This window comes from Astatotilapia calliptera, chromosome 22, assembly GCF_900246225.1.
Source record: "Astatotilapia calliptera chromosome 22, fAstCal1.2, whole genome shotgun sequence".
NCBI classification, from domain to species: Eukaryota; Metazoa; Chordata; class Actinopteri; order Cichliformes; family Cichlidae; genus Astatotilapia; species Astatotilapia calliptera.
The window spans coordinates 16,521,564-16,533,571 of NC_039322.1; the positions used below are offsets into that span (position 1 = coordinate 16,521,564).

The following is a 12,008-nucleotide window of genomic DNA, read 5'->3' on the forward strand; positions in this document are numbered from 1 at the left end:
CCTTTTAATTGATGCAGAGGTCCAATGACATCACCCCATTTTAATTTGGTAAATACTGCAAAACTAATGCCATTTTAACCTAAATTTTAATTAACAAGCAAACAAACTGAAGTAACACCAGGGGAAAAAAAACTAACCAAAAAAGTAATAAAGTATTTGATCAACATGAGCAAGGGAAGGCTTGGACTGAGACCCAGGTGACGACGTAGGAATATTTGCAACTTCCCACATCTTACACTGGACAAATAGTCCACATATTATTTTAGCTTAAAAAAACCCAAAAAAAACCAAAAAACCCCACAAACTTTTTTTTTTTTTTTTTTAAAAACACCAATAACTAAAAAAATAAATGTAAGAATAATACTGGTTGGTGCAGCACATTCTTGGCTGTTTAACACATCAACTTATTTCAGTTTTTAGTTCAAGTCTACTTTTGTTAACTAGCATTCAATTTTTGTTAACTTTATTAACCACAAGATTCGTGTTAGGTGTTTGTAGTTTTTACAGAGTAAAAATGAGGTGATGTCACTAGATCTGTGAATCACTTAAAGGCTGGGTTTCTCTATAACTAGGCTGTTGTAGTAGTTTTCTTCAGATTTAAAGAGTCTGTATATCCAAGTAAAGTTATTGTCTTCAAAATAACCCTAGCTGTGGGATGCAGCAAATTGCTAAAGCTCCAAATTATGCTGGCTTACAGGAACAATGTTGTATTTCCAGTCCCTCCACCCACCAATGCCAAAAACCACACAAACACCAGATGAAATGATTTCAGTCAGAAATGTATATTAAATTAATCACTTATTACTTTAACGAGCACAATGTACAGTCAAAGAACAGGCTATGGTCCATTAGTGCCTTAGACAAGCAAATTAATACATTAGTCACTCATGACACACAGGGGCGAGAGTTGATTTAAAAAAAACAAAAAAAAAACCAAAAAAAAAAAAACCTGATGCTTCAGGTCATCTTTAACATGAGTGAACATGTAGCTGTAGAGGAGACTGTGCAGGAAGTCCCTCGACTTCAGAGGCATGAAAGGTCTGTCCATGTTATTTAGCATTTGCACTGCCCCAGAGAGGTCTGTGTACAACTAGCATCTCTCACTTTAAAGATACAGACATGTACATCCATATCTGACACATACAAATCATTTGTGTTTGAGCATGTGTCAAAAGAAGAAAAAAATAAAAAATAAAAATTGAGAGAGAGAAACCCCCCTCCTTCCTTTGTTGGTTTTCAGAGCCAGCAAAGGAGCTAGTGAACAAGGTCCAAATCCCCTCGACAAGTGTCACAGTATTTTTCCTTTAACCCACATAAGATTTTGTGCCTTTTAAACCAGATTAACCTCTGAGAGAAAGGAGTGCACTGAATACAGTGTCCCTGTATCCAAGCTACAGCTCAGCACAGAGGGAATCTCCTACAGTAATTCCATCAGGGCTTTCGAGTAAAAGGAAACCACTGAGGTCACAAATGGAAATCACAGCACACGTAATCCATGTATCATTTAGAAAACAAAAAAAACAAACAAAAACCCAATAACTTATCACAAAAACACTTAAATGGGCCATTGCAATAATACCTGGGCAATAAACACACAAGGATGGAGCTTTAAATTTGCCCAAATTATATCTGAATCCAATAAATATTAAAAACAAAAACAAGATGCATTGAGTGAATTGCAATACAGAAAAATACATCATTGTCATTATTTCATTTAAGCAGCGCCAAGTGAGGAGTCCGAGGTGCAGAGTCCTCACGTGGCAGTGATTCTTTTAAACACTTCAAAAATTGCCTACAGACCAAATGTACTGTTCTCAGACACAGGAGCTACACAACTATTGATAGGTAATCAATACAAAGCATGTGATTCAATGGATCTAAATCAATTGTACATTTTGTAAACTGAATTTTAATTAGGAAACAAAACCACCCCAAACATATGGGGGGGGAGGGGGTCCCATCTCCAAAGAGTCATCCATTTTGTTGCATAATGTCATAAAAGCTTGGGCAAGAGTTCTTTTAGCAAACAGATTAAAGTCGCAAAGAGTCAAAACTAGGGTCATCTTCCAGGAAAAAATTTGAACTGAGGTATCAAATAACCAACCGTGTGTCATTGCTGGAGGTACAAAAGTGAAATTCTGGAAGAAATTACAGGACACTGCTGTTTTCCAAAGCGGCTGGAATGTTGACCACATTTAACCCCTCATCCCAAACACCACACTGACCTCTCCTCTCACACAGTGAAAGCAGAGGTAAGGCAGATCTGTGCAATAAAATATGGGACAGAGGCCGAGGGTACTTAGGGACTGTACGGGAGAAACGAGAAGTTCTTCATGGCGCCACCCAGTGTCACGCCGGCCTCCTGCATTTCGTACCTGAGGACAACAGTGTGACGATCAATTCTCTTAATGTCTTGTTGCTACATTTTCATGAGTGGCAGACGCCAACGCACTCACCAGTCAGAGGTGGAGACTGTGTAGTAGATTGGCAGTGGGGGGGCAGTGGAGAGGCAGCTTAGGTCCTCTAGGCCGCACACCCCCATGTTGGAGAACAGAAGCCAGTCTCCCACACTGAGCTCTGGTAGTAGGCAGCGCTCCACCACCTGGTCTAAGGGGTCCAGTGAGGGCCCCCAAAGGCTGCTGGCATACATTGCCTCCTCAGCACACAACACACGCTGGGGGGCAACAAAACCCATCAAAACAGGCAAAAAACAGACAACAGTAACCATGTGCGTGCTATCACATGATCTATTCAGTCATGAATTGAGTTTAGTCTCCTCTACTAACCTTGTGTACTGACGGGGCAGGGATGGAGTTTCCCAGCAGCTTGCGGCCAAATGGACCATAAACACCCTCATTCATGTAGTACAGGAACTCAGTATCCTCATTGTTCTCACCTGAGTGAATACATTAGATAACCATTTTAGAAATCTAAAACAAGAGTTACTTCAACTAGTTTGGTTCTGATTGTATGAAAAGTTAAATAATCACAACCTCAGAGAGTAAAGTAACTCACCTTGAGCTAGGCTGTCCCAGTGGCGAGTCACCACCTTCTTGCCCATAATGTTGACAGCCAGGCTGAAGGCGGAGGCCACGTAGAAGCTGCCCGGCTGGGCCAAGACCTGCACACCAGAAAGCTGGGGGAAGTAGGCATCCAGCAGTGGCCTGACTGCAGTTTCAACCTGCATACAGTGAACAGACAGATCAGATATTTTCAGATTAAAAAACAAAAAGACAAAAATAAAGGACTGGATCATAGGAATAAATGCTTTTGCTTATTAGCTAATAATAAGCTTCTTGCTAATAAAGCAGTTAAAAAGAAGATTGAAGCATTTCTAAATGAGTCACTTCAGTTCACTACTTGCCTGTTTCAGCTGAAACTCTGAGCCAGTAAATCCACCACCAATGTCAAGGATGTTCATGTTAAACCCCACTTCCACCTGAGTAGATACAGACAGTTGTCATATCAGATAAAGTCATTTCAAGACAAAATACTGGGGGGTGGGGAATCAAGTTAATATATGTCTACTACTAGAGTTATGATTTCATAATTAGGACAGCACTCACCCCCATGTCAAACACACAGCGGGCATCTGACAGTGCATGGGTGTAGGCCTGTTGCAGGTCCTGGCAGGAGCTGGGGATGTGGAAGGTTACCCCCACCACCTCGACTCCCAGCTCCTTGGCTGCTTCCAGCAGGTGCCGGCAGCTCTTGAGAGAGGAGCCGAAGGTCATGCTGGTCTCAGCCGCGTGGGCCTCTGTGGTCAACTGCAGCAGCAACCTGGAAGGGGTGGGAGGGGGGGTCAGATGCATTTTAAATTAGACCATGGATCTTCTTTTGGACTTTGCGTTTATTAAAAAAAAAAAAAGTTTGCTCATTTACTTTGCATTAGGATGCAGACGGGCAATCTTGGACAACTCTGCCTCATTTTCACACACAAGATGCTGGATGTTGTTCTTGGCAGCATACTTGATGTGTGCCAGTTGCTTGAACACACTTGAGAGGATGATGCTTTCCGGTGGTACACCATGATCCAGCACCAGGCTCATTTCAGCCTGCAGGTAATAGGATGCACAAAAATAATAAATAAATAAATAAAACCACACACTCATTAAAACAATCAAAAGCAGTACTAAATGCGTTGCATAAGTTGAAAGGATAACAGTCATCAGCTGACTACCAATCAATGATGCTTGTAATGTAATTTCCCTTAAAAAAAAAATGAAGTGCTTACATAAGAGGATGAAGCACTTTGCAGCTTAAAAATAATTACTGACTGAGTCAAAACTACATGAAAAAGCTTACCTTGTTGGCGCAAATGAAGCCCAGGCCCAAGGATGCCAGCAATTCAATGACTGCAGGGCTGCTGTTGCACTTGACTGGGTAGTAGGGCTGCACATGTGGCACCAGGCTCTGCCAGCACAAATGCTGTCGCATCAGTGCACCGAGATCACCCACCACAAAAGCACTTTTCTCCACCTGAGAAATCAGAAAGAAGGTAGGGTGCAGGTAAACAAATTTATCAAACATGTATAACTACAAATCCCATCAGATTAAGTAACTCACTGATGCAAAATAGAATTCAGGGATAGCCTCAAGAGAGTGTTATAGAAGCTGAACTGACCAGAGCCTGTTCACAGATGTGTGCATCAATGACATCTTCCAGAGTCACTCCTCCCTCCAGTAGTTCAATGATGTAGCTGGGTTGGTCAGTGAGTCCTTTCATCTCAACCGTATTCCGTTAATCCGACAATCATAAAGAGCAGATAAACAAGTCAGGGGGTCACGACTGAGCCAATGGGTCCTGCCGGTATGCAACAAACTGGAGAGAAGAGGGAAGAGACCAAAAAAACCAAACAAACAAACAAAAAAAAACAAACACACACACACAGAAGAAGAAAGGAATATATGACTATGGCCTTTAAAAAACCCCAAACAAAACAGCTTTGTGTGCAGAATTGAGTCCTTCTCCCACACACACCTTCACTATAAAAATGCATGCATCTTTGTGTATAAGACACACATAGCTACTCACATGGACAAGTCAGGAGATGGACCTGTCCCTTTATCAGCTAGGATCCCAAGGTGGCTCAGCGTTGAAGTTAAAGTGCTCCCGGTAAAGAGCCGCCCCTAGGCCCTCTGGGTAGCGTTCATACACCTGTGCAGAGACAGGGGAGCCCTGAAGTACAAGCACTCAGTATTAGATATAGATCCAGAGGAAAGACACTTTCAGGAAACATGTAGCACAGCGTTCTTAAGGAGGCTCAACAATCCTGATTGTTGCTTTTGATGTTTAGGTCTTATCTATTGAATATTTGTCATGGGTCAAAACCTGAATGACACAACACCCCTATCGGTTCAGTTACACCCGACTTAATGCCTGTAACTGAACTACTACCCCTGTCGTTAGTGTTTTTATGGCTGCTGGTACTCCTTACGCGATAGACGTCCAAATAAAACACGCGCATGCGCTGTAGTACTCACAACAGTGTCACAACTTGACAAATTGAGTATTATTTCAATGCGCAGACAAAGCATAACCCCTAACTAGAGCAAACTGATGTAATACGTTACATTTGACTAGTTAAAAGATATTTGTATTGCTCAAAGGAAACGCCATTGTGACAAAACACACTGCTGAAAGGTTCATGGAAACGACAGAACCGCTAACTGACGACGGAAGGAGCTTACGTTAGAGCTGGGTGTCCTTAAAATTTCAATAACAAGCCGCTAAATGACACAATAAACGAATAAAAGCTACATAGTGGTGCCGTGACTGCGTCACAATTTCTTAATACATTGAGTTGAACACGAAAACACCCGGAAAACACATATTTCAATATGTGGCTCGGTCATGTGCAGCAAGAAGGCAGAAAGACGAGCCCGCCATGTTACGTCCGCCCGCTGAACCCAAAGAACTCAATCGAAGTACTTCGCTGTACTTACGTGAGATAACGGCCAGAAGGTTTTGGAAAATCGTCTTCTCTTTTTCGGCGGAATTTTTAAAGAGTAGTGGGCACAATGATATAAGAAAGAAAGACGGCTGTTTTTGCCATATGTCTAGGCGAAGAACGCGCGTCGCTCGAGTAGTGTCTTCTCTGCCTGAGAGTGGGGTGGAGATAGACTGGAAAAGGAGGCTGGGGAAGAGGAAAAGGTAATCAACGGCTCGTGGGCGTGGCTTGAACGTTCAGTTTGACCAATTAACGCTCTGCATTCGTGAGCGCATACCAAATACGCATTTCCGAAAATTATACAGGCTGCAGTACATCTGTGATGTTTTTTCAGGTTGCATAACCATAAACTTTCCAAACAAGGCCACCCAGTAAATGAGCTCAAGAATACAACTGCTCCGTTTGTCAGGGAACAGCTCACACGCACTTTTGTGGTTGCTACAGAGCTATAGCTGCTATATTTTATATTTAGGAAAATATGTATAGGAAAATACTATGTATAGGGCATAAACGCTATGTAAAATAATAAACAGAATGTCAAAACAATATTTTCTAGAAAGCAGTAATTGTTTTTAAATGTCACATTTGTCAAAAGATATCAGCAATCAGCATCTGTCTAATTTCCAGAGATAAATAGTATTGCTCAGGCGTGGCTGAAACTTTGCACCTGCTTTGTGTTTAGTTCAGCAGTTCGCTGTGAATGAACAACGAACACAACAGATTAAAATAACATATTTTCTTGATTTCTGTTGAATGCAGTATTTAAACGCTCTGTGAGTGTGCCAGTAAGGGTCTGCTGTCTGCATCAAACTTGTGAGAAAAAGGAAGAAAATACCTGAACATTACCACAGCAAGTTTTTATCACATTAGTGGAAAAAACACACAGACCAGATGAAAATAGCTATCTGTGCGGAGTGTATACTTTTATATCTATGGTTTTCATTTACTGATTATCTTCCAGTATTCTGTTTAGCCAAAGAGAAAACTTCTGGTCTTATTAGCATTACGACTAAACACAAATGCGCTGTAAAATGTAAGCAACCGTCTTTGCATATAAAAATCACATGGACAAGGCAGGAGATGTCCGACTATTAGTTATAGAATTCCAAAATGGAATTATTTCTAAACATATTAATGCAAATATAAATTATACTTATAGCCATGCTGGTCAATTTCCAAAGTACATTAAAAAACAATATGCAATAAATATGCCATCACTGTGGATTCTTTGCACCTGTTGGCAAATACCTTCAGATTATTTGCTATCTTTATGAAAGTCAATGGTGACAAAACAAAGCACATTAAATTTACAATAGTATAATAGTAAAATAGTGTGCTTTGGATTTCTGTTAATTGCAGCATTTCTGCCTGTAACCAATTTCAATTTGTTTGATCTTTTTCTTTGGTGTAGTGGTTTAAATACTTATCTGTAAAGAAAAGAAACTAACAGGCTGAATGGTGAACCACAGCTGAATAATATATTATCAAGTCCAAGTTATGTTTAGTCAGTTTTTTTCAGTATTTTGTATTATTTTGTATTAATTGTTGTCTGTTGTGGCTGTATTGACAGTGTGCATGTAAAGATGGATGCATCCCCACTTCAGAATAAATCTAACTATGGGTTACCTGAAGCTGAACGTGAACCTGAGGCCAAACATCAGAGAATGTATGCATGGGAATAAGGCCCGCACTTGTTAAACTTGATTAAAAGGGTATCTAATTAAGTCATACCCACTCAACCTGCCCTGTCTTTAGGTAGCCACCTGAGTCTTTTCCTAAAGCTTTGCTTGGTCACTCACACTTTTATGACACTGAGAACACAAAACATGCAAACAAAACACGCTCCCCGTTGCAGTTGTACACGTTTTGGTATTGGTGCTTTCGTCACGTGATGAAATAAGATGTGAGAGTTCTTCAGAATGTTCTGTTCTTTGATCCTCAAGATCTGTCACGGTCATCATAGCCTTATTTTAGCTGCGATAATTTCAGCTTAAAAGGGATGTAAAATTAATTTCAACAAACACACAGTTCAGTATGACGCTAAAGCACTGGAACACTGCAAAGATAAGTGCGGAAACACAGCCTGCAGGCACTTTAGTCGTATGACTTTCTGTTGCACCCAACCAACGTGTTGCACGTCTTCACCCGTGTGTTTGTAAACAGCGTAGAGGTCCTAGAGCGCTTATCTTTGCTTTATGACACTGCAGTAGACACAATGTTCACAAAACAGCATGACCCAGAAATGCTTAACCAAACAACATGGAAACTGTTTTGCACATATTGCAGAAACAGCTAAACAAATGACTGTACTTCTGAAAAATTACTCTAAAGCTTACTCTAAAACTTCAAAGTCTATTTGGGCAATTTGGACAAGAAAACCATCAACTGAAGTATAAAAGTATGTGCTTCAAGTTTCATATCGGGGCCCATGGGGTCAGGAGTAAATTAGATTTAGTCACTGTTTGTAGCAAATAAATTCAATTTGCCACCATAACTAACAAATATTTTCAAAGTTAACACACTTTCCATTGTGTGAAGACTGCAGTAAGAAATCTGCAGGGATGTTTCATGTGCTCACTGCAGTTTAAGTAGTGTTACTAGAAATATTAAGACAGAAATGGCAGTATCACATTTTAAAGGGCCCGATGACTAAAATGCACTCACTGGCCACTGTGTTAGGTACACTTGCTCAACTGCTCATTAAAACAAATATCTAATCAGCCAGTCACATGGCTGGAAATCAGTGCATTTAGGTCAAGATGACCCACCGAAGTTTAAATTGAGCATCACAATGGTGGGAAGAAAAGGTGATTTAAGTGACTTTGAACGTGGCATTGCTGCGGGTGTAAAATGGGCTGATCTGAGTATTTCAGAAAATCTACTGGGATTTTCCAATGCAACAATCTCTGTAAGTGCAGAACAAAAAAAGAAGCATCAAGCCTGAAAAACACACATTTAGAGCAGAGGAAAAGTATTGAGTCTTTACTGGACTGTGTGCAGAAAAAGAAAAAACAAATTTCAACCTGTTTACCTCGCTTACCTTTTTACGCGGTACCTTTTTATGCCTTAACCTGCATAATTTGTGTCCACTACATTAATGTATTTGTGATTCAAAAGTTCAGTTTCTTCCTTTCTGTACCGACCTCTTGTGGTAAGATGTAATCATGGAACTGCTGTGCTGTCTTACTTGTCAGTTACTGCCTTTAGGTGGCACTGAATGTCTATGAGACAGCAATCCTCAGGTATTGGTAATGTGTCAGCAACCTCTATCTCTATACAGTACACTGCATACTTAACCTTTTTGGACCTTTTTATGTTGCTAGGCATATAGGCAGGATAATGGCATCACATCGAATTTTAAGTGTTAAATATACACAGTGACTGATTTTTATGTAAACAAAAAAAAATTGTTTATTTGTTTACATGAAAATCTAAATAACCTGCTACTAAATAACCCTTTTGAAGTAACTCTCAGCAGTTATTTGGACATGAAATAGTTGGTAGACATGTTATTAACCCTATGAGAAAACTGTTACTTTTATTCAGGTACAGTGCCATCATAAGGCTACAGGAAACACTTTTATTCAAACACAATTTCTTATCAAAATGGCTTTAAAAGAGATCTGTGGCAGTATGTCATAGCTCAGCTGTACAGACTAAAGATCAAGTGTACAGGTGTAAAGAATAAATAAGACATAGTTATGCTTGATTTAGAGAGACTAGAACAAAGCTGTTGTTTTGTTAGTATATCCCCGTGCAACAGCTTTGTTCTAGCAGACAGTTTCCTGCACAACGTTTATTTGTACAAGCACTTTATACAGCATTTCACTGCAGGCTTTCCAGCCCACTCTCTCGCTCTAGATCTGTGCTGGAATAATTTGCAAGTGCACGTTAGCGAGGCCCCTTCACTGTCCACTTTTAAATCGCGTCTTAAAACCCACTTTTATTCTTTGCCTTTTAACCTCAGCGAGACTTAGTTTCTCTTGTAATGAAATTAGTTATTTAATTAATTATTTTACTTTTTCTTTTATTTGGCTTTTATTTATATCTTATGCATTTTATTATATAGTTCCTATGTACAGCACTTTGTGTCAGCTGTGTTTTTTTAAAAGTACTTTATAAATAAAGGTGATGATGATGATGTGGTTCTTCGCTACATTAGCAGTTGTAGTGAGCAGAACTGGTACAAAGTTTGCAATGTTGTTGAGTAGAACTTTTAAAGGATTTTTCTTTTTGATTTCTGTCAGGATTGTCTGGACCATGTCATCTCTGATGCCACGGGAGAAGATGGCCTGGGTTTCTATTGATGTGATAGTTTTGGAGACTCGATCCAAAGGGATCAAGGAGGGGGAGGAGGGGGAGGAGGACGCTCCCAGAAGCCGTGCAGGATGCAGGGAACTACCCCTATTACCACTTCCTGTGCGGTGAGCAGTTTGGAGCAATGCTCCTGCTTCTTCCCTTTAAGGATTTCAATGTAATTTCTGACCATGTTGAGGAGTTTAGGTGTTCTGTAGAATAAGTTCAAGTTAAAAAGTTAAAAGAATGATCTTTTCAACATATTTAAAGCATCACAGAAATATTGAAACACTGTAGCTGGACCGTTAACAAACGTATGTCAGATGTAACTCACTGAAATTTAGGAGGTATGGCCTCTGGAAATTTAAGGAGCATCCAGGCTTGAAACTCTATGTCCCTCATTTTATTAATAATGCTCACTACCCTGAAACAGGAAACACATTAACAGTGCAGTTTTGTTTAGATATTATGTGAACATAATGAAAAAAACAAATCTCCAAATTACTACAAGTCTTGTGAGTTTTCTCTCACCAGTTTCAGTAGAGTTTTGGCTTCTTTTTAGTCAAAACCCTCAAGTTCAAACTCCCAAAGCCTTAAAAAGAAAACAAAACAGAGGTTTTCTCTCTGCATTTACACTTTAACTGACTGTCAGGTGTGACGGGGATGGTCTGTAGGTATCAGTGTAACTCACTGCTCTCTGCTCTGCTCTCTTTGCTCTTCTCCACCAACAGATCTCTCAGATTTTCAATAGTGATGTGTGATGGGATTTGATTCCCCTGCTGAAGTCTAAGGAACTCCATCATCGTTGGAATCTAAAAATAAAAGGAGCCATTTCATCAACACCACTCTCAGGTCCTCAGATATTACCTGATATTTTATGTCAACTGTGGGTCTTACCTGAGCCCTGTAGTGTGGAAGATGCCAGCAGATCTTCACAGCCATGTTGTAAATGGGTGTATTGAACAACACCTGTCAAAGAAATAAGAAGTTCCTTATTGCTACTTAAGTCGATTCTCAGTTTGTCAGCTTAAAAACCACATCAAATTCTTCAATTTGTTGAAATGCAGTACAAGCAAAAACTGTCAAATACCCTGATGGGTTTGTAGATTCTTCTACTTGCTTCCATTGAAATGTTGTTGTTGTATCACAGTCGGGAATAAAAACTGTCAAATACACTCCAAAAATTGTGTAATGTAAAATGTCTCCGGACTGGTTGTTTGCTGCTCTTTGAGTTCAGCAGGAGGAGGTGAACCCACAGCTGGGAGTGGTTCCATGGTGTCTTGGAGGATCTTACTTCAGGTTCATGATCATAATTATATTCTTTCTGGTCTAAACCTCAGACAAGAGCTGGTCAGATGAATTGAGTCAGCTTTCTGAAGTTCTGCTACAGAAAGGAAACAAGGACAGCAACACCTCCACCTTTATCTGACAACACATCTTTGACGATTTGTCTTCTCAGTATCATAATAATTATATTGTCAGAATATTTTGGGTTGCTAAAAACAACTAAAAGCATAAAATTCCGTTTTCAAAATTCAGTACTGATGTCCCACATTATGAAAAGTTAGCCCAAACGGTGTACAATGGGTTTCTTTTCTGTTGACCAACATAAAAACTTTTCCAAAAAGCAATTAAAGAGATTAAACAAAGATATTTTGAAGGCATTTTGGAATTACCTGATTTAGCAGAGCTACTTACCCACTGTAGCTCAGTTCATGGACTTGAATTAGGAGGGACAAGAAAAGTGAATTCAACTGACTC

General features: G+C 39.8%; 1 protein-coding gene across 2 annotated transcripts; it reads right to left on the reverse strand.

Moving 5' to 3' along the window:
- Nucleotides 1-763: 763 nt before the first annotated feature.
- On the reverse strand, nucleotides 764-6,131 carry azin1b (antizyme inhibitor 1b). 2 transcript variants are annotated; one of them, XM_026155655.1, is made up of 11 exons: nucleotides 5,947-6,131; nucleotides 5,036-5,158; nucleotides 4,625-4,822; nucleotides 4,306-4,479; nucleotides 3,883-4,055; nucleotides 3,567-3,780; nucleotides 3,365-3,439; nucleotides 3,016-3,181; nucleotides 2,787-2,896; nucleotides 2,457-2,674; nucleotides 764-2,375 (listed from the first exon to the last, which is right to left on the reverse strand). In XM_026155655.1, the coding sequence occupies exons 3-11, from the start codon at nucleotides 4,724-4,726 to the stop codon at nucleotides 2,300-2,302; spliced, it is 1,308 nt and encodes a 435-aa protein (XP_026011440.1). In that variant the 5' UTR covers nucleotides 4,727-4,822; nucleotides 5,036-5,158; nucleotides 5,947-6,131; the 3' UTR covers nucleotides 764-2,299. The 2 variants fall into 2 exon arrangements, with proteins under 2 accessions (XP_026011440.1, XP_026011439.1); XM_026155654.1 differs by having other exon boundaries at nucleotides 5,036-5,179.
- Between the last annotated feature and the right edge of the window lie 5,877 nt (nucleotides 6,132-12,008).

Coding starts and splice junctions, on each gene's coding strand:
- azin1b (XM_026155655.1), bottom strand. CDS start 4,726: ATGAAAGGACTCACTGACCAACCCAGCTACATCATTGAACTACTGGAG. Junction 3,440..3,566: donor GCTGTGTGTTTGACATGGGG/GTGAGTGCTGTC, acceptor GTATCTACTCAG/GTGGAAGTGGGGTTTAACAT. Junction 3,182..3,364: donor CAGAGTTTCAGCTGAAACAG/GCAAGTAGTGAA, acceptor CACTGTATGCAG/GTTGAAACTGCAGTCAGGCC.